The following is a 21,964-nucleotide window of genomic DNA, read 5'->3' as shown; positions in this document are numbered from 1 at the left end:
AATACTACTTGTCCAGTGAGCAATGAGGTTTTTTTGGGTTTTAATCCTCCAGCCTCAATTTGGCTGTACATTGCCAAAATAATTTCACATTGACATAATTTTTACTGTAGAGCAGGATAAACAGTAACATTTTATTTTGTTGTAAATTGGAATACAACATTTACCTCTTTTCTGATAGGAAAAAAACCACTGGAAGTTAGTACTTTAACATTTACTAGAAGAACTAGAGCACTGCAATGTATTGCTTTCAGCTCAGTCCTAGAGGAGCCAGTTCACAATACTGGAATTTTTACTAGTGGCCCTAACTTTCAAGCAAACCACAGAGAAATCAGGTTTTGTTTCCTTACCATAAAAAGTCTAAATAACAATATTACAAGAATACCAGGAGCACATACAGGTAGAAGCGTGAGTGCTTCCATACTTGAGCCTTGCAGCATGACCAGTTACCCGTTATTGTTTAATCTGCTGAAAGTAAGGTACTTGATACTATGCACAGCTACAGCCAAACAAAGCATTTTCAGTAAGACGTGTTTTCATTAGTTTTGGAGGACTAGTCCTCAACTTTCATGTGGGCAAGAACACAATAAAGACAGTTCTGTGGCTCTAGTCAAAAGCATTTGCAAAAGTGAAGAAATGGGTGCTGTGCAAACAGACATAGCTAAAATACTATGCTAAAGACTCTTGTTTAAGTACTGTTTCACTCAACCTCCCATCCCAACATAAACAATCAAAATCAGAGTTTGAGAGCAGAGGTTGACTGGCACATTTGGGAGCATTGAGTAACAAAAGCAACCTAAAGCCTGTTTTCACTTGTGTTTTTCCTATGATCTCTCTGCAAAAGAAGGCTGCAGCCTTTTTCAGTCCCAGCCATTAAAACACCAGTTACCCTCCTCATCTGTAATTCCATGTGACCTTGGATACATAAAATGTTCCCAATGACTTGTAGGAGAGCCACTCAAGTTACATTGTGCAAGATTCATCATCCCTTTCTGTCCCAAGTCTAAGCAGCACAAACACGTTGCCATCCCCAGAATAGCAGTGCCTCTTGGCTGGGTTTGTGCAGCCCTGTTCTTCATCCTGGGATAGGTGCCGGCAGGGAAGTGCCCAGGCCAGCTACAGCCAAAACTGATTCTCTTACAGAAACATAATCCTCAGGGCCACGCCCATTTCTGCCAACTGTTCTCACTACTGATGGCAGCATGCATTTAGCATTTTAATTTAAAGTAACTTTTTAAACATATGTAACTTGGAAAGTCAAAGCAAAAACTGCCTGCGGCATCCCCCCCTCTAGGGCCAAGGTGCTAGTTTGGTCACACAGACACTGGTAGAAGAGGCGTTCCACTATACTTGCTCTCCCGTTTCCAAACCAGGATTCAATAGTTTTGAAACAGGAGAGGTCATGCCTCTCTCTAATCGTGGAAAAAAAGGAACAGCATCAGGAGAGGACAACACAGATAATTTGGGATCCATCATCTGTTATTAGGTCACTGGATTCCCACATACTGCTGCAGTCAAGCTCCCTCTAGCTTGCACACAAAGCTGCTGTTGGCAGAAGCTCTGATCCCAGAGATAACAGCTCTGCTTGGCAGAAGTTCTTATCCCAGAGATAACAGCTCTGCTTGGACCCAAACTAACCCATCTAGCTCTGCCAAATGAGTCTCAAAATACATTCTCCACCATAGCTTCCTAGACTGACAGACTGCAAGCAGGTTTTTTTCTGGGGTTTCATTAATTCTATGTTAGGAAACATAAGAAACTTAACTTTAACCTGGGAGTGGGCTGAAAACTCAAGCTTTAAATTTGTCTAGCTTGACACAACAGCTTTTTTACGGGTGCAATGACCTCTGTGCTTTGATGTATACTGCTGCTTGTTTAAACAGATGGATAATATAAACTATTTAACATTTCCATGCAACAAAGAGTTAAAGTAGAGTTTTTGATGACTAATACACTGAGTTGTGTTTCCATGTGTGGCCTCTGCTATGAGATGGGACACACAGCATAGGATTATGTTCAAAATTGCAGCTTTTTCTCCTGATACCAGCAAAGCCATGCAGTCAGGACTCAAATAATTTTGGCAATCTCCTGGCAAGAAGAAAGGAATACTCCTTTACCATAATTCAGACTCTTGAAGAAGTCCAAATGCTTGCCAAGTCAAAAATGTCATTGAATCACAGAATTGTTTAGGTTGGAAAAGAGCCTTGAGATCATTTGAGTTCAACTGTTAACTCAGCACTGCCAAGTCCAGCACTCATTTATGTCCCCAGGTGTCACATCCACACTTCTCTTAACTACTTCCAGGGATGGCAATTCCACCACGCCCCCGGGGGTAGCCCGGTCTAATAGTTGACAATCTTTTCCAAGTACTCTCATCCTGCTGCTGGCTGCCTAGGACCCCACCTGGCTACAACCTCCTTTGAGGCAGCTGTAGAGAGCTGTAAGGTCACCCCTGAGCCTCCTTTTCCCCAGGCTGAACCCCCAGCTCCCTCAGCTGCTCCTCCAAGGACTGGTTCTCTGCAGTCATGGATTCACCTGACACATACTGCATTCAGCAGCTACCTTTTAAGAGCATGCTTTCTGCAGCACACATCCACACACACCAGACTCCTCCAGCTGCCCCAGAAAGCAGCATGCTAGCGTCTGGTTATCATTAACACAGCTTCTGAGTAATGCCACATGCTAACAGCCTGTCCTGCTGGTGACTCAGCCCATGGCTGCAGAACGGGTGCAGGGCACAGATGAAGCCAGCATCAGAGTTCAGAAAACAAACAAGGCATCGAGTGCTGCAGGTTTGGCTTGGAGCCAGCTGCAGCACTCTGCCTTGCCACATGGGCAAGTGTGTGTGTGTGAGTGTGAGTGTCTGTGCGTGTGAGTGTGAGTGTCTCTGTGTCTCTGTGTGTGTGTGTGTGTGTGTGTGTGTGTGTGTGTGTGTGTTTTCTTCACCCTCTGGCACTAGCTGTCCTTTTGAAGACATCTGAACTCGATTTGGTTTCTTGGTATGCACTAAGGCTATGTAAATCAGCAAGACAAAAACATGCTGCACAGGAGCCATTAACCTTCTTCAGATGTCATGGCCTCATGACAGTTTTTATGAATAACGAATAATCTTATTATCAGACAGAAGGAAGTAGAAATCTAATCTCCACAAAGCCTCTTATTTTTACTGGGCAATATGGCTCAGCCAAAGACAAAAAATGGCTGCAGAAATAGACAGGGCTCTGGAAACTCATTGACTAATTAATGGAAAACAAAGTCATTTCCAGTGAAACACTTCCTGTCATCTTAGAAGAGTTAAAGGCATTTGTACCCCTGTAGTTTAAGGATGCTACTAAGCAAAGCCATGTTTTGCAGTTACTACAGAACTGAGTGAACACAAGGACAGCTCTGAGCACAGCAAGTGCCAGAACCAGGACAGACACAAGGATAGGATTCATGGTATTTTGAGGTAGCTTGCATAGGAAGGGTTTGATTTGCACTGACTTGACACCTGCCCATGTGGGAGGTTGCCAAGAATCAAACTCATACACACAAAGCCCCAAGACAGCTAAGGCTCATAATTTCCTCTTCAAGAACTTTCCAGACAAGCTCTTTGCATGGGTTCAAAAGAGTATGCCACAGGCACTCCAGAAAGCATTATGCAAGCCACATGAAGTTAGTAACTTCAAAATAAAGAACTCTTTACTTTCTTGCCAAAGGCTGAATTTTTTCCAAGCGCAGTAGGTTAACTAAACAAGGTCTTAACTCCAGGCTGTTCAAGACATCTTCTACTGTCTTGTATGCATCTAGAGAGTTTTATTACCTAATGTGACCCATTACCTTCAATTAATGAGTTGAGAATTCTCCTCACCACCACCCTTTACCCAGGCTGCAGAAGAACATGCCTTACATGGGACAGAGGTAAAAGCTCAGACAGTTCCAGATCCCTGACAGGCAACTGTAATCCAGTCAGTATGAATTATAAACAATACACATTGCTACACACCTACCAAGGTTTTTCTTATCTCCAGGTTTGTCCTTCTGTGAGATTTAAGTATCACATCATCAAGTTGTTTAACAAAACCATGTGAGAAGATGTTGGATGAGAAGGGTCTGACTGAGCTCAAAGGGGCAAGTCAGTATTAGGGTGCTCTCTGTATAGCAGTAATTGCTTCCCTGTACTATGGAAAGAGTGGGTTTGGCTTTGAGGCACTATTATGAGTGGACCCATAAAATTTTGGAGATTACCAGTCATAATGAGCAAAAAAAACTTTAACAGCCAACAGGAAGTCATACCACCATATCTGAGTCAAACCCAGGATATAATACTTTTATGAACTCTTTGTATTTACATTAGATAAGACTGGTAAGCAGGGGAGACAATCTGAACAGGTTTAGCCATAAAAAAACCTGCATAACAGATCAAAACTGAACATCAAGCTTCTGAAATAGCTTTATTTTAAAATAAAGCTTAAAAACCACCTAAACCATATTGAAGAGCCACCTCTTCTGTGTGTAGTTGTAGGGGTTTTGTTTAGTTTGAACAATTGGTTCACTCACAGTGGATGTTACACTAATGCCTTGAGAGAGTGAAAAAATTAAAATGCAACAAAGACAAAAAAAGAAAATTTAATCTGAGGTCTGTAAAAATCATGGAATGCATATATGTTATCATGCATATATGGACATGTTAGCAACTTATGTCCAGGACTAGAGTTTAATTTTCAACTACATTAACAACAAAATTCCATAAAGTTGTTAATGCTTTCTATGTTACCACTTAGCAACGTGAGAACAACAAAATCAGTCTTCCCTAAGAGTGAAGATTATTTGTCCTAGTTCACAAGAACAATTTCAATGAAAATATAGTCATCCCTAAATGAAGCACTTCTGAATTGATCTTATCACCAATATTTACTGTCCCCTTGCTTTCCTCACTCTTGCCTCTCTGTCCTTAAAAAATACGGAAAAATAAAAAGGAATTTGAAAATTAAATTTGATCTGCTGTTTTGTGTTTATGGGCCCAGACATACTTGATCTGTGTTTAAGGGTCTTTGCTTTATTTTAAAATAGGCTTTGCACATCTCATTAGATCAGATATGTTTCATTATAGATTTTTATAAGGCTTATAAATTTAAAAGTATTATAAGCCTTACAAATTTTATAAGGTTTATAATACTTAAATTTAGTTACATTTAAAGTAGCATCGTCATTTCAAAACACACTTGTCACTGGGCTCATTTTAGACATGGCACACAAGCCAAGTACCATATTAAGTATTCTTAGGCATACTGAACATCATTCTACTTCTTGTCCCAGTATCACCACCCTTACAACTCCTACTGAAAGTCTTTAACTGTACCAGACAAACATCCTACAAAAGCCATATGCATAGCAGCCAAGTAAATATTCAGTACTGGGTAGCTAACAGATCTTTTGTTATCACTTAGATGGAAAGAGCATACTTACTGCTACGAAGAGCATACAGTACATGGAGAATGAAGAATGGCCAGAATAGAATGATAGTCTGGAAAAGAAAAGATCAGACATCATCAGTTTCCTTTTAGAATATTCAGTCTGCAGTGATACTAATGTATATTATACAAGTGAACTGGTAAAATGCAAACATGTCCATACCACTCTTCAAGGAGGCTCCCTAGGCACATCACATGGATTTTGACCAAGAGTACAGACTTCAGCAGTTATCCTTATCCAGAGCTAAACAGATCTCTACATCAGGCAGTAAGTACTAGACTTTTGACTGAAGTTTGAACAGCAAGGGAACACATCCTCAAAGACAAGTGTCCTTTAACAGTTCATCTTGACAAATGCCAGAATACTTTAAATGTATTTACTTCTTAAAAGTCCTTATAGTCACAGTATATGTATGAATACAAATTACATTAATCACCCCACAACAATCACTTGCATTTAGTCACCATCAAGAGGCAGTAGTTAACAACTAGTATCTAGTAGTTTATATTATATTTGTACACCTTTGTGAAATGTATGATTCACACAGACCCTAATTATTTACTATTGAAAGGTAGGGGAAAGGCAGGAATGCAGTTTGCTAGCCAGTCAACTGCAGAAGATGACACTTCATCTGATTTGTAGAAGTGATTCGTACTTGGTGATCTCATTCAGAGTGTCAACATTGCCTTCAGCTCCCAAAGGCTTGACAACTGACACTGGCAATCCAGGATTCCCCTGGCCAGGTCTTCTCCTGCACAGCTGGTTTTGTGAGGAGCCACAGATGTAAAATAAACATCACCCACCTCTTCAAGAAAATAATGCAAAATGTAAAGACAATTTTGTCTTAAGGAGGGAGATGAAAGAACTGTACTTGGCGCTACTTTTTTCCATTTTATGTACAGAGCCTTTTAACAGTACTGCTTCACAGGCCACCAGCCAGGTTTCAGCCAGCCTTCCGTGCAATTTAACTACACAACCAGAGCACTCCCCCCTCAGCATACAAAAACATGCCCAGATTAATAAAGTTTCATAGCTCTGCAGTCTGACCTCTACCATATCCACCAGGTCCCTTATTTTGGTGCCTCTGCCAGGCAGAGACCCTGGGGCCAGGGAAACTCTTAGTCAAAGGAAACATTTCCACTCTTTGGACTAGGAGAAACAAAGCCAGCTCTGCCATGCAGCAAGATAATGAGGTTAAAGATGCCCTGCTCAAATACCACAAAGAAGGCAATGAAACTGTATTGTGCACAAGTGAAACTGCAAAACTTCCTGAATTATTTGGCATGCATAACATTTAGAAACTGCATCAGAAAAAGTCCACACAGGTTTATTCCAGAGGTTTCAGAGCTTTTTGTTTACGGTTGATTTAAAACAGTGGCAACAGCTTTTGGTTCCAGAGGTACTAAATAAGCAGTCTGAAATAAGATGACTTTTGTTCCATTGGTATTTTCCAATTAGCTTCTTAAAAAGAAAAACCTTGACAATGTACTAGCTTCAGATGTTTAAAGTTCAAAACCATTAAGACTACACTGTAGCTAGAGATCCCTTTTCCACTCTTGTACTCAAACACTTAATATTTCTTGGCAAGAGTCCACTATGAAAACCAACATAAACATTGTGAAGAGTCCTGTCCTTCAAACATGTCATCTGAGAATGCAAAGCATGCTGTTCTACAGAAGATACAGAATAAGGAATTATTGACTCCTGTAACAGTGCTTTATCCAGTAGCTCTGGGGCTATTCCTCTTGGCCATGAGATGATATTTTCTACAACTATTGAAAGCTGAAGGAATTTAGAAGACTAGTAAATGATAAAAGGAAAAAATACCATTCTTAAAGTTTATTTTGGAATTCCTATACCCTTTTAAATGTGTTCTTGACTACTGTATTTTTTATTTCAGGAATTTATTAGCCTAGGGTACATGAAGAATACCTTGTCCCAGGTTGAATATTACAAACTTTGAACGCATTTCTTATGAGGCATAGATAAGTATGCTGTACATGACTGAAAATATTGTGCTTAGCACATGAAGTATTGCCAGAAATACAATTGGGAGAAAGTACTGATCCAACTTGCACATCGTGCAATCCCAGTGAAACCTCCTTGGCAATACTGCTATCTCTAGGCTTCTTTAAGAAAAAGACATTTTTAAAAAATCTTAAAATCCTTTCAAAACACTAAGATTGACAATGAAAAATTTCCCAACAATTCATCAGCATATAAATAATCTCTTTTCAAAGCCAGGAGAATGTCATGGCTATCAGACCAGCCAAGCACTTGGCTTCCTTGTGATCCTATTGCAAGTGCTGGTTTGCATGAGCCAGCAATAAAACAGTATAGACAACTCTCCAAATCCCTACCTTTCACCAGTGAAAGAAAGGCTAACTTATCCCAATAGAATTCACACATCAGATTCCAAAATATCCTTTTCAAAATAGTCTTAGAATAGTATCTGGTGAAATTGAAGTATCATGAAATAGAGCTGGCAAGTGCAGTCTTGATCTGATTGTTTCCGAAATGGCCAACTCTGGCATCAAAAAAAAAGTTTTTCAGAGGTGTACGTCTTTCACTCCATCAATACCTACCTCACAGATCTCTTCCTATGTCCAAAATTTGGCTTCATTTTAACAGGAAAAAAGCATAAGCTTTAATTACTTCCACTTGGACAACATATTCCCAAGTTAGAAGAATGCCTTAAGTAGAACCATAAAACCAGTTTCAGGTCTCAGTTGAAGTTTAAGGTATACTCCTAGTTTCCAATGTACATAGTAGAGCTGGACATCATAAAAAGGTCTTAAAAGAAGGTAATTTAAGGACTGTTTTGCTTTCTTGAAACTTAGCTTCATCATGAATTTCACATGGTTTCCAATAAAGACAAAGACAGTAAAGAAGTAAAGACACAGTAGTTCTTAAAAAGGTTGCCATAAGATTGACTACAATTTATCACTATGGTTCATTCTGAACATCTGCATTTTTAAAGAATACCTGGAAAAATAATCAAAGTACAAACAATTCCTACAAGAAGCATATCAGCTGAATGACTTTGTTATTTTAGGCAGGATTTCTAAGCCCAGATAAGCAAGACTAAGAGAGATTGCCTTGGAGGACTTGACACTGACAACCTTCTATTACTTTCCATGCAGAAAGCCAGCTTAGCCCAGGGAGCAGAGCCAGCCTGACAGGTTATGTTTCTTCAATCAGTAGAAAAATTGAATACAGTACACAGCACATAAAATGACCATTTTTCTTGGACTGTGACTGTGACTTACAAGAAAATGGATGTTTTAAGTAGTAAGTTCTGCTTGATATTATTTTGTACAGTACATGATTTCTTTAGGTAAATACTGACACTGGAACTCAGTAAACAAGCTTGATGTCTTTTTTTATTTAATATTTTGAACGCCTGAATGTGCAGAAACTTTAAGGCAAATGCAGGAATCTGTCAAAGAAATTAACAACCTTGGGAAAGACAATACTAGAGAACAGCTAAACACATTTGGTACAGTGGAGCATTAAATGGTGAGAAATTAAAGTAAATGATAGTAGAAAGAGATATTCCACAAGAAAGGGCATCCTGTGGTGCTTCAATAGACCTGTCAGAGGCTGATAAGGAAATCTTCCCAACGTAACTACAGAATTATGAAATGATCTCTTAGAGAAAAACAGAAGGCTCAGCAAAACATTATGGACACTCCCATGTCAAAGCAAATAAATACACCCCACTGGATTAGCCAGCATATCCTTTCCATCTTCACGTTCCCTGGATTCTACCAGTCTGACTCAAAGCTTCCACTGACATTTGTGTTACCCATTCCATGATCTGGAAGGGAATAAATGCCAGAGTGCTGCAGCTCAGCATGCCTGTGTTGAGTAAGCCAATGCTTGTGACAAGCAAGCCACATGCCTGTCAGTGAAATATTTCTAGTATTTCAGTGCCATGGTTTTTAAAGTTCTAATTCTACACTTAAACACCACATTCTTTAAAGTCAATTTTCTCTGGATTCAACAATCAACTTGTTCTCCCAAGATTCACCCTTTCCTCATGTGCTGAACTTGCACCACTACAACTTACACGATCAGTGGGAGTGGCTAGTTTTGAGGACTCTGAAATTAATCCCTTTTGTCATTACTGCGAAGAAAAGTTGAAATAAATACAAAAGCAATTCATCTACTGAACAACATCAAGAACTACTCAGAAACTCATGTTCCCAATTTCTCCACCTTTTTTCCTTGTCTGACAGTAATTATACCCACACTTTAGTACAAAGCCACACATTTCCACATAGGAGAACACTGCTAGAGTCTTTCCAATTCAGTAATCCTCCTCTGGAAAATTTTATTGACATTTTTTTCAACAGGAAACCTAACATTTACTAGCAAGTATCTTGCACAATTCCATAACCATATCTGGGGTGATGATGGATGCACTCAGCTCTGCTTTATGCAGCAGCAGACAGTGAGGAAGCCGCCAATGTAATGTAATGACATGTAATACACATGATTTGATACTGTGACCATGTTTTTGCAGACTTTCCACTTTTTTGCAATCTATGACACACAAACAAATTTCCCTGCATATCCTACTGACATAAACCCAATCCAACAGGTTCTAAGAAGAGATAGGTATTTACCTATTTCTAATCACCTTCCTAACCATCAGCCTTTGAAACAAAGGCTGCTGACTGTGCAAGTATAAAGTAAGTTTTCCCCAAGCGCAGAATCAACACGAAGTAGTTTTAATCAGCAGTACAGTACTGCAAGGGTTGTCTTAAGTGCTAGATTGACCAGATTCTGAAGTTGGTTAAAAGCATGATTTGTTGGGGGTTTGTTTCTTTACACTCTGGGAATTGAAGAAATTAACTGATTATACATTCAGGTGTGCAGATATTCTGTAAATTTTAATTGAACAAAACTATTACACACTGATGGTACAACCTAACAAAGCAATGACTACCTTAAGTAGCTATTTTGCATCTGACAGCAGAAGTTTATATCAATAGCTACCAGGGAAATAAACTTGACTGTAAAATAACCAGTAATAAAAAAATTTCATACTCTTACTGTTTTTTTCCTTTTAAAATAAGCAGCAGTCAATCTGCACATGAACTTCCATTTTTTTTTTTTAAGCAAAGGGGCAAACAGTTACCAAATCCTGTCATTTATGCCACACAAAAACATGTACATTTTGAGCTTTCAATATTCCAAAGTCCAACAAAATTCCATGCTGCAATTTCCTCATGCACATTGTAAAACAATTACAAAACCAGTTATCTTTCAACAGTTCTGATTTTATCACTCCATTTAACTTAATGGAATAGAACAAAAGGAAAGTTTAGCTTTCCATTACATTTTCAGGTAGCCTCCTCCAATAAGGAAGAAAATAAAAATTATGACTTTGTTTACTTCTCTTTCCAATAATTCCATCTCAGGAAAAGACTAAAAGTGAAAATGGCAGCAAGATTTTTAAAGACTAGTAGTTTGCTCTCACATGCACTAGAACACTCCTATTCCATTTATTGAATCTGCATTACTTACCCACAATACGTTTTTGATTGGCAGCAGTGTTATTTTCCATAAAGGGAATGAAGACAGAAAATTATAATCTCTATTAAATCAGGGATTTATGTGCTATTCCTTCTTAAAGGAACCACTTTGGGTAAGGAGCACTTGACAAGTATGCAGGACACATCCTTCAGCAGACTCCTGTAATCTTCAAAGGGGAAAAGGAAAGGAAGTAGTGGAAGAACAGTTAGGGGGATACCTGTTCCTGCAGTACTATGTGGTTGATAGAGTTATACACACCCCAAGTTTTATCTTATGAGACTTTTTCCTCCTGTTACCTTAGATATAAGTTTTGCAAACCAGTGAAATTCTGTGAATGAGAAGATGCATCTACTTGCTTGACTGGCCACATCCAAATAATTTTCAGGATGCACTGAACACAAGTACGTATTTTAATTTCAAATGACCTTAAGCATGTTAAGCTACTGAAACAGATTTCAAACCCAGCTTAGTCTGAAAACCATTAAAGGGGAAGGGTTCCAGTTCCAGTCACGAAAATGAATGTTACCTATCACTACTCAACAGGTCCAATTCACACTACAGCAAAGGAGATGTAAGCTCAGAAACAAGACCCAGATTGCAGAACTGCATCTCATTTCATTAGAGCACTTTCACTTTCCAGATTCAATTCTCCCTACCACCAGTCAGTTTCTTTTGCAGGCAGCTCCTTTTGCTCTCAGATCAAGTACAGCTCCATTTCAACATGCACTACCAGCCTAGAATCTTCTAAGGCTTAAATATTTAAAGGCTTTTATTCATTACCATGGCTCATTTTTCCCTCCATGTAAAATCATGCATAGTTGCCCTAAGTTCTTTCTCAAACTTCTCAAATATGATTAATAATGTCACTAGGTCTGCAAGTGTTCCCAAAACAACCACATTATATCTTGAATAGTAACAGCATAAGGGTGAAAGAAGTGCTTAAGGAAAAAGGAGCACTACCTGAACAGTACTAGTAGTACATGTCTGGACTTCTATTCCTTTCAAATGCCTTGGTATCCAAGCTGCTTCAGTTGTTTTCTGCGGGTTTTTTTCTGCATGCACGTTTTCAGAAGGGAAAACTAGTAAATCAGCCTCTGATGAAAACTCCTATACATGGAAATTTCAGTAGTGTAGAGCACTTCACAGTTTGAAAGCTCCACAAAAGAAATAAGCAATCCTATGTATAACATACCAGTATGCCCCTAGACATAGTAAGTCTCTGGCATGTCCAATTTCTGATTCGTGACACTGATGGAAACTGCCAAACGAGAAGTAATCCATTTAGTTATGCTTGAATCATTAAGTGCACTTTGGTTTTCAACAGAGCTTTAGGAAGTTTCAAAACAGAATATTGGTACATTCTATAAAAGCCAAGTAATTTTAATGCAAAATAATACTTCACTATAGAAATACTGCCCTTACTGATGGCAGGGAGACAGATAAGGAGAGGGACAGACAGGTCATTTAATAGAGATAGGTTAACTTAATGTTCAGACTCTTGACCTAATTTTAAAAATTCCAGAGCAAACCAGCTGCTATCTAATGAAACAAGGGAAAACAAAAGCATTCATTTAAATAGAAGTAAATAATTCATAAGCCTTGGAAGTTTTGCTAAGGTTTTTTTGACTCTTTTTTTGTTTTAACACAGTTACAGTTTTGAAGGGATACACAGAACAGACAACACAAGAGTTTCACAAGTTTGGTTGAACTTCAAACAAAGTTGTATGGGTCAGTCCCATACCAGCTGTCTGGCAGGGGCACCCTGCTTCTGGAACTGCTCGGTGATTTAACTTCACTCACAGCTCATGCAGGGCTACAAACAGAGAAGGAGGTATGAACAAAGCTGACAAATTCCTGGCACATGATTGGTAAAGGGCACTACCTTGGCAATTGTGTTGAAATAAATTATCAATGTCAAAACAGTCAGCTCTAATTTCCTGAAAACTTCCTTTGAAGATTACATTTTGAATTTGCAATGGCAGACTACACACAGCTTGTTTTGAGCACAGTCAGCATAGGAGCAATACATCAACTGAAGCAGGGAACTATTTTTTCCTTTAGACATCTGAGTTGTAATATGAATCTGTATATTAGTAACACAATTATAATTATGAACCTTGACAGCTGCATTATCCGTTACCACAAACGGAAAACTGACAGACTGAAATCAGAGAGCTACAAATATCCAAAGTTAAGTTTAACTTAAAACACATACACATCCTTGCTAGCTGCGCAAGTGTGCTTTTGGGGGGACAACAAAGCTCGGACTGCACAGGGTGTCTGAAGAAGCAGCCTTCTACAATATGGTGTAATATTTACCCCTTCAGGTTCAAAGGTTTAATTTCTATGCATGTGCTTAGTAAGCTGACAAATAATCTAGGAAGGGAAGTTTACTGGACAGATCCCTCGATCTGCTTTGGCATAAGGTTTTCCGTGTTGCTCCCAACCCAGAACTCTGAACTTTTAGGTCTCACTGCAACATCCATACTCAGCAAAAGAAGCGAAAAAAAGTAATATCTAACAAAAAGTAATACCTAACAAAAAGTAATCTGGAAGTTAGCTATTGCATTAATGTGACAAACACACACTCCTCAGCTAAAATGTAGTACATACTGCTTTCAAGAAAAATTTGTAGTAAATTTGGAAAGCCTAAGCAGGTAGAGGACTGGAGGACAATTATATATAGGGGGAAAAATATTACACTGCACAAGAATTTGTACTGAGGAGAATTAGTTTGACCATTGTTAAAGCAACAAGATACAACAAACTGCACTGCAAACTGCAACCAAATTTAACATTCTTAGAAGAGAAGGCCACTATCAACCTGTGTGAATATGCTGGCATTCAGTTCACTTTCTAAATATTCATACCATGCTCTGTTCTTTCTTCATACTCACCTGTCCCATTAAGGGAAAATGTGGATTTTTGAGAACAATAAATAATGATTTTGTTCTAACTTCATTCTAAAGCTCTGAAATATTAAAGCATGTTCTCCGAATTGATTAACAACATGACTCAAACTTCAGCTACAAAAGGCCTCAACAACAAATTCCTTACAATACATACTAGAGAAGATAATTACAGCCACTTTAAGTAGATCCACTGTCAGTATTCATTTGCAGATCACCCACAGTACTGCCATGTGTTCAGGAACAGAGGTTAAGCAAAATAGAGAATGTGTGTTCACAAGCTCTGCATGCACACACTCTTAAGTGCTCAGTTAGAAACTTGCCATCATACCTAGAATTATTTGTTTAAAGGGCTAGTCTTTCAAAGGACTGTTTAGACATATTTTCATATCCTTCTAGAAAAGATCTGGACTTCCCACTCCCAGCTGTGCAGAGTATTGACTAAGGAAGAATGTGTTATGCTTATGGCCTCCCATCTGCTACTGTTCTGTGTCTAAGAGCAGGACACTCAAGCACTTTACACTCCTGGAATAAAAAGTCTGCTTGGTTTACATGATGAGTAGAGAACTCTGATAAGTAGAGGATCCACTTTCTCCATCTTAATAGGCACAGAATAACTGGGGGGGTGAGATGTTTGCTACATGCATCTTCTTGCCCTAATGAATACTGCCCTCTCCATTTTCAGAAACGGAAACCTGAACTGTCTCCTTGTACAATACTGAAACGCATTCTTATGGAAGTAGTATATCAATATATCAGTTCCAAAATGTGACATAAGTTTTGGAATTGCATTCCTGAAGACAAAGTTTTATTATATTTTTTAAAAACCCCAAAAACTGGACCCAGCAATTACCCAGGTTTGAAATTCAATCCAGATTTTTCAGCTGCTTTCTGAAAGGACAATAAAATTCCATCACAGGGGGACATCTAGCATTTATAAGATCCAGATCTTATATATGAATGTAACAGAAAGCCCTCATTTCTGCATCTCAAGAGAAGAACCGAAACAAGCCAGCAATACCTCAACAGTAGATTTTTTAAGAGATGGGAAGGCCTCCAAATCTACACCTTAAATGAGAGGTCGATAAATAAACCTCGGAGTAAAAGTCAGTGAACTGAAGATTTCCAGAAATTAAACCATATGTTGACCCTTCTCGTTTTAGTTCACCATAACGTACACCTAGAGAGGCATAAAAACAAAATGCAAATTCATTAAAGAAGGTCAGCAATTAGAAAGATATTTTCCAGCCTCCCAGGTCCTCGTGCTTAGTAGCAATGCTCAGCGAGGAGAGGTAGTATCCAGCCACAGAGGATCTTACAAAGATTAGTAAAAATCCAGACAAGCCCATGAGACACACATCCAGTGGTGCTGAGCAAGGCAGATGATGCCATGATGAGGCTGTTTTTAGTACCTCTACAAAGCCATGCGAAGGAGCCAGCGTGTCCTTCCCATGGTTAAAAAAATGGATGAGTACTCACAGGGCTTTGTGAAAATTCCACATTAATGAAACATTTAACCCATTCTTGCCAATCACTGTAACAACATCTCCGGAGTCTTCAAGATGATGTGGACATTATAATACCGGGGGGTAGGTAACTCAAAAGATATACTCAAAAGGGTAGAAAATGATCTTTTAGGAGAAACGAGAGAAGCCAGCACATTTATTTTCTGGAATAACTTAATCCTCTTTATGATGATATTTTATATAGTTTTTTTTAAAAATAGCTTTCACCATCATTGGTATAAAAATACTTATCTCACATTAATCCAAAACTATGAAGAATACACCTTTATAATCCAATAATCAGGTATCTGAATTGATTCCTAAAATTGTATCCATTGAGTGGATTTGTCCCAGTTAGCCCATTCCAGAGACTTACATACCCACTATAGCACAACAGAAAAACAGGAAGAGGAGGAAGAAGAGGAACACATAAAAAATAAAAGCATTTTGCTTTCAAGGGTTGTTAATTCAACACAGCATTAGCAAATTTGTGTTTCTCATTCCTTACTGAATACAGACATTGTAAACTTGGTTTTTTTCCTACATTCTTACTGCAGGAAATTATTTTAAAATGAGAAAATTAAACGAAGTACACTTTAAAGCTTTGAAGTTCTAGGGAGGCATCACTTGCATGAGCACTAACTCGTACATTATTACACCCTGGTATATTATCATCCCTGTGAAATTATTCAGCAGACATTGATTAAGAGTACAGCATACTTCATAGCCAATACTTATTTTTAACATTTTGTGGATAAAATGTAAGTTTAAATAGCATCAGACTCGATGCACCTGACCTTTACACAAGGCTTTAAAATGCACATTGTACGGCCAAGTTTATAAAATTATATATATACACACTCACCAAAGTGACAGTACAATCCCAAATTAAGTTCTAAAAATAATGTAAGCTCTATACAGTACCTTCTACCTTGTTTGAAAAATAAATAAGACTAACTCAAATATTCTTTGAATCACACACAACTTGTCAATACCAAGAGCTTGGTTTGGGAGTTCCTTCATAGATTTTGTAGAGTTTTTGTTCAGTTTTGATTCTTTCTTTGCTGGGAAGGCTTAGGGAGATTTGTTTGATTTTGTTTTAGTTTTTATTTCTTCTAAAAAGAACTTAATAAAACTGAAGACAAACATCTATCATCATTACTCAGTTCTCAATCGCCTCAAAAAAAAAATCAACAGAACCTTTATTTAAATCTTTAAATGTAATTTTTTTGAGATTAAATTTTACAACCAAGAGGAAATACTCATTCTTTGCTTAAGATGACAACTTACACTGACCTTTACCAGGTTCAGGTCCATCTAGTCAAGTGTGTTTCCTGGATTTCAGATCCTGCTTTCTGGGGATTACAAATGCTTATCTACACAAAGGCAACCACTTTTGAATTAGCAATTCCTGATTGCCAAAATGAGTTGGGAGCCACCACTTAACATTGCCACACCATGGTTCAGTACATCCCAATGACAGAGTCAGAAGGCACACTATCACTGTCTTGAAATCTTGAAGCAGGATACATTTCAGCTTAACTGAACAAATACCTAATAAAGTTGGCCCTTTTCCCCCTCTTCCAGATGCTAAAAAATAAGTATACTCCATACTAATCAAGTGTTCACACACTAGAGGAAAAGAGCAGCTCTTGATGGTGTCCTTTGTTACTCTACAAGACTCTCAAGCCTCACTGTTCACACACTCATTTCAGACAACCAGCAACTACAGCCAAGTAAACTCACCAGAGGAATACTGAAATACCAATTCAGAGCTGCTGCAGAACACCTGTGGTTTCTCCTCAGTCTTTTGGATGCGGGAAAGCTAACAAACAGGACATGTGGCAATCTGCCATGGACTGGTTAGAGCAGACAGGTTTGGGAAATACGCCTTAGCTAACAATAACCAAGGGAGGAACCATCCTGTGTCCTAGCTACCTACTGCTCCTTGAGAAATTTCGGTATTTTGCCAATCCAGCCAAGGCCAGGCCAAAGTATGCAGTGGAAAGCCAGAAGAAAAGGAAGAGGAGCAAAAATGAAAGCTGAAAAAGCCAAAGAGATTAGAGATTAGTAAACACTGTTCACTCACAGCACCACTTTATCAGGGCTATAGCCTGGCACACCTACCTATTTTACTGAGGCCTGCTTTGCCTATTTGAAAGGGGAAACAGCCAACAGACTAGTCATTATCTTTACAGGTGCTAAGGAAAGTACCCTAAAGGCAATTCAGCACCACTAAAGTATATACCAGTGCACTAAAAGTGACATGCTAATTGCAAGCACCACTGACAACAGAACACCGTGACTTTGATCTCCCTTCGTTTGTAGACACTAAAACTTGTGCTTCCACATCTAATTTAATTTTCTGTAACTAAAACAAGCCAGGTCAGGCGTCTTTATTGAGTAACTAACTGCTCTGAATATTTATTTAGAAGGAAAACTATATGGCTCCACACAAAACCAGCTGACAGCAAACCTAGCAACATCTCCATAAAAGCTTGAGATGGCACTTGAGTACAAGTCATTCACCTCAGGAAAGTGCCATTCAGTAGCACACTGCAACCTTCTGTGCCTAGCTTAAATTAAATGACAAACACTGCCTGAGGAATGGATTGCCTTACAAAGAGGCACAGAAAAAAGGGCATGTTAATATTTAACTAGAATTTTTTTACATAACCAGTGATTGTCATGTCCACTTCAGAGATCTTCAAGTGCTACAAACTTGGATGTTTATGTGCCCACTCTCACATGCATCTTTCAACAAATATGACTCAGATTTACTAAGCACACCACTGTGTTTGTGATCCTCTGATTACTGCTGCTGGCTCAGCAAAACAAAGTCCATACCTACCATAAAAGTTGTCAAGGAGAGCCTAAGGTATTTAAACCTGAAAAGGACTGGATTGCCTTCAGCATGATGTATAGCAAACCAGATGCTTCGGTCTACAAAAACTGTTTTATTAACCTCGGGTTAGAAAAGTGAAACGGTTATAAATAACTAAGTAGTTGTTAGCTTTTGCTATTCTGTATTGGCTTTTGCAAATCATTATTAACGATTTTGATATAGTACCGTTTGTAATCACATTTAACTGCTTTTGATATAGTACAGTCTTTTTGACTCTACAATCAAGCACGAATCTTTAAAAACATGCAAATATAACCTCAAGTTTTACTACTACAGAGGAATAATAGGTTCAATTTAGAATATATGATCTTACATGCAACACTATGACTGTCCTGTTCTCATTCTTCCCTTACATTTCTACCAGCCTATTTAATCTATGCAAACAAAAAGCAGACGGTACTAGGTGTGCCACAAAAAATTTTGTCAATTGATATAGAAATTAATCTCTGGGTTACAGCTTGAGAGACAACTGACCTCTTACAGCTTCCTGTAAAAAACTCTCTGCAATCCACCTCTCTCCTCTTAGTGGGCTATTAACTGAAAGGTTAATGCCCTTGGGCACTTGGCCTCTGTGTGGGCACAGGGCCCAAGACCATCAGAAACCCGGGAAGATTTACTGGATCACTGCATCCAGGTCATACACCTCTACAGCACAATATCCCACTTTAAGCTATCCTACCCTTCTTTAACCACTTGCTACCTTCTTGTTTACATCTTCCTGTGCGTGCAAAAGCCTCACCTGACAGCAGAAGCCCCACAGGCAAGCACACGCTCAAGTGAGCACTTCAGGGCAAGCTCTGATCAAACAGCAGAGCCCTCTCACATCACTCTACAGGGGAAACAGTAGCAACAGAAAAGGAGAACATGACAGTAGCTAGAAATACAAACCTAATAGCTGATCAGTCAAGAAATGACAAAAAAAATCTTGTTTCCAATATAGAAGTCTGAGATGTCAAAAAACAGGGAAGAATATGAGGTAAGCAATCACTATGCCATAGCTCCCCCATTCTATTCTCATATACAAAAAAACTATTTTTTTGTTTAAGCATAAGATAACATTTGTTTTTCCAGCATCCCCAAAATGCAGAAAGACTATTTCAGGACCATTTCAGTCATCACAAGCAATTCAAATTTTGTCCACACTCCTCTTTACAGTCAAGAAGCACTTTTAAGAGTCTTGAAGAAGTTAAACTGAATACTTGGCTGGCTAGCTCTGTGGGACATAGCAGCTTCTCTAAGAAGCCACCCCTGTATCCCCTGCCACACGTACCCAGTGTACTATTCTAGTGCCTATCCATGCACTTGTTCCTCTACCACCAAAGCCATTCACATTTCATCAACGTTTTCCTACAGCTACTGAAAAATAACATGCATGCTAATGGAAAATTATAGGGAACACATGCCAGAAGAGCACACAGGACAGTGAGCACAACTACACACATCTACTTAAAAACTACACAAAGAGACATGTTCTAACTAGAGATGGTATATAGAACTTCTGGAAAAAGAAGTCTCTGTAAAGGCAAGGTTACTCAAGCCACTCAGATGACTCAGAACATGCTTCTAACATTTCCAGCAGCACTCAAACACTGAGTTTATAGCACGATGACTAAAGTTTGAAGCGAATGAAGAGGCTTTATTCTTGTTTCCACAGTATCTTGCTGCAATTGAACTGGCAGATAAGTATTTAAGATTAAAAAATTCTTAAGAATGAGAAAAATTGATAGCGTGATTTTAATAGTCCTGCATGTATTTAAATGGATGTGCAGGTTTTTTTTGCTTTCATGCCACAACTAAAACATTTCCTTCGCTATTCTACATCCAATTTCTAAGGTAGATTTCAAATTCTTCTCTTCATTGGGATGCAAACATTTTAAAAACACAAATAAAAGCCAATTGAAACTGAAAAAAAAAGACAATCACCCATAATGAAAATAAGCATTTATCTATACATTAATCTAACAAGCTTTCACAAATTGGAAAAAAAAACCAAAACCAGGGTTTAGACAGGGTTTGATGTTCAAAATTCATTACAATAAGTTTATTCTAGGAGAAGCACAAAAACTGCAGCAGCATTATCAAACTCATTGCCCCAGGTTACCAAAAATGTTATACAACCAAGTACACAAGGTCAGTCAGCCTCACCTTCCCTCATTGATTTTTGCTTTGTCCCCATGGCAAGTGAAGTTCTCGATGTAGCCCAGGCTGCAGTTGATCCGTGCCCAGTCGGGCTGGCACACAGCAATGAAGTGAGGGCGCAGCCGACCTATGGAGTACTTGGCAATGTCTGTCAACGACTGGCTAGCCGCTGCCCCGAAAATGAAGGTCCCAATGCCTTTGTAAATAGTGGCTATGTAGTTATTTCTGACAAACGAATTTGAGTGCAAATTATTATAAAAGACCGAGAGAGCCTCTCCTACGATTATCTGAAAAAGAAATAAGGAGAACAAGTTAATGATAATAACATTAAAAAAAAAGTATTATGCTATTTTTGTTAATACTCACACATACAGTTTCAGAAACTATTTTTTTTACAAACATTAAGCTGCAAATTTAAGTTTTCCAAGAGTCAGCAGTAACCATGTCCAAACATTATAAACACTTTCACACAGAAGAGAAACACCTTTCTACTTTACCCTACCTCATGTTGAACTTAGTAATATTATTTTCAGAATACTTATTAAAACAAAGCTTTCGCAGAATAACATTTAACCATATTATTTGGTATGGCCCTAATTAGAAACATTTTCTCCTGCGTAACTTCATTCTACATTGAGTCTTCTTCACTTACTGTACTGAGTAAAATTTTTCAAAGCTTGTTAGGTTTCTCATGAAACCAGAAACGGTTCTGAAGGGTTGAGACTTTATATCCAGATCTGAAAGGCCAGATGTTTCAACCAAGAAATTTCCTATTCCTCATGGAAATTAAATCCTTTGGAGAGAAAAGAAAACTAATGAGGGTAGGGAAAGACAGGTCTTACTGAGGTAAGATTTTTCATCCTACATGTCCAAGATACATGTATCAAGTGCTGGCAAGAAAGCAGATCTAATCTTTTGTTTTCTTGCAACTTCCATCTTTTGCAGAAAGTAAGTTTTTCCTTCTGCCAGACACAGAACTTCACTCCAGATAATTTGGATATTGAACCAATTGGTCCCATTCTGTACAGAAAAGTTCAATTAATACAGATTGTCAGGTATGTGGAGGACTGGATGTATACATGTAAAGTTACCTTGAAAAATCATGTAAAAATTAAAATTATGTCTCTGTCACTTGAGATGCTGGGTCCTGGACCCCAGCAAAGCAGAGCTGTGGTGAATGAAGCCATTACTTAGACACTGCCACCCAGGCACACGGAGTGACAGCTTGTCAGAGGCTCTGCATGTGAAGGCAAACAGACAGTACTGCCAGATGGGTGACAATGAAGCTTTACACCCTCCACCACACCCAACATGGGCTGAAGCAGAGAAATACCAGAATATGGACTAAAGCTGGGAAAGTTTTCAGTAAAGTTTTACTTCAGTAAAGTACATAGACACCTAATCCAGAAAGCAGCTTCTTAAGTGAGACAACTGAGCACAAATAGCCATGACAGATAAATAATGACTCCCTTTCAAATAACACTGCTTCAAAACCTGCAAGAAGGTCACTT

At 38.5% G+C, this 21,964-nt stretch overlaps 1 protein-coding gene across 2 annotated transcripts in view; it reads right to left on the bottom strand.

Annotated features, from left to right (window-relative positions):
- PLPP1 (phospholipid phosphatase 1) overlaps window positions 1-21,964 on the bottom strand; it is a 61,534-nt gene that overhangs the window by 8,874 nt on the left and 30,696 nt on the right. For both annotated transcript variants that reach the window (XM_058043424.1, XM_058043425.1), the window contains exons 3-4: window positions 20,460-20,740; window positions 5,446-5,503 (exon numbers count right to left, since the gene is read on the bottom strand). In XM_058043424.1, coding sequence (XP_057899407.1) covers window positions 5,446-5,503; window positions 20,460-20,740 — 339 coding nt within the window. The remainder of the gene's footprint in view (window positions 1-5,445; window positions 5,504-20,459; window positions 20,741-21,964) is intronic.

This window comes from Melospiza georgiana, chromosome Z (assembly GCF_028018845.1).
Source record: "Melospiza georgiana isolate bMelGeo1 chromosome Z, bMelGeo1.pri, whole genome shotgun sequence".
Classification (NCBI taxonomy): domain Eukaryota; kingdom Metazoa; phylum Chordata; class Aves; order Passeriformes; family Passerellidae; genus Melospiza; species Melospiza georgiana.
This window is presented reverse-complemented; position numbering and strand designations above follow the sequence as displayed.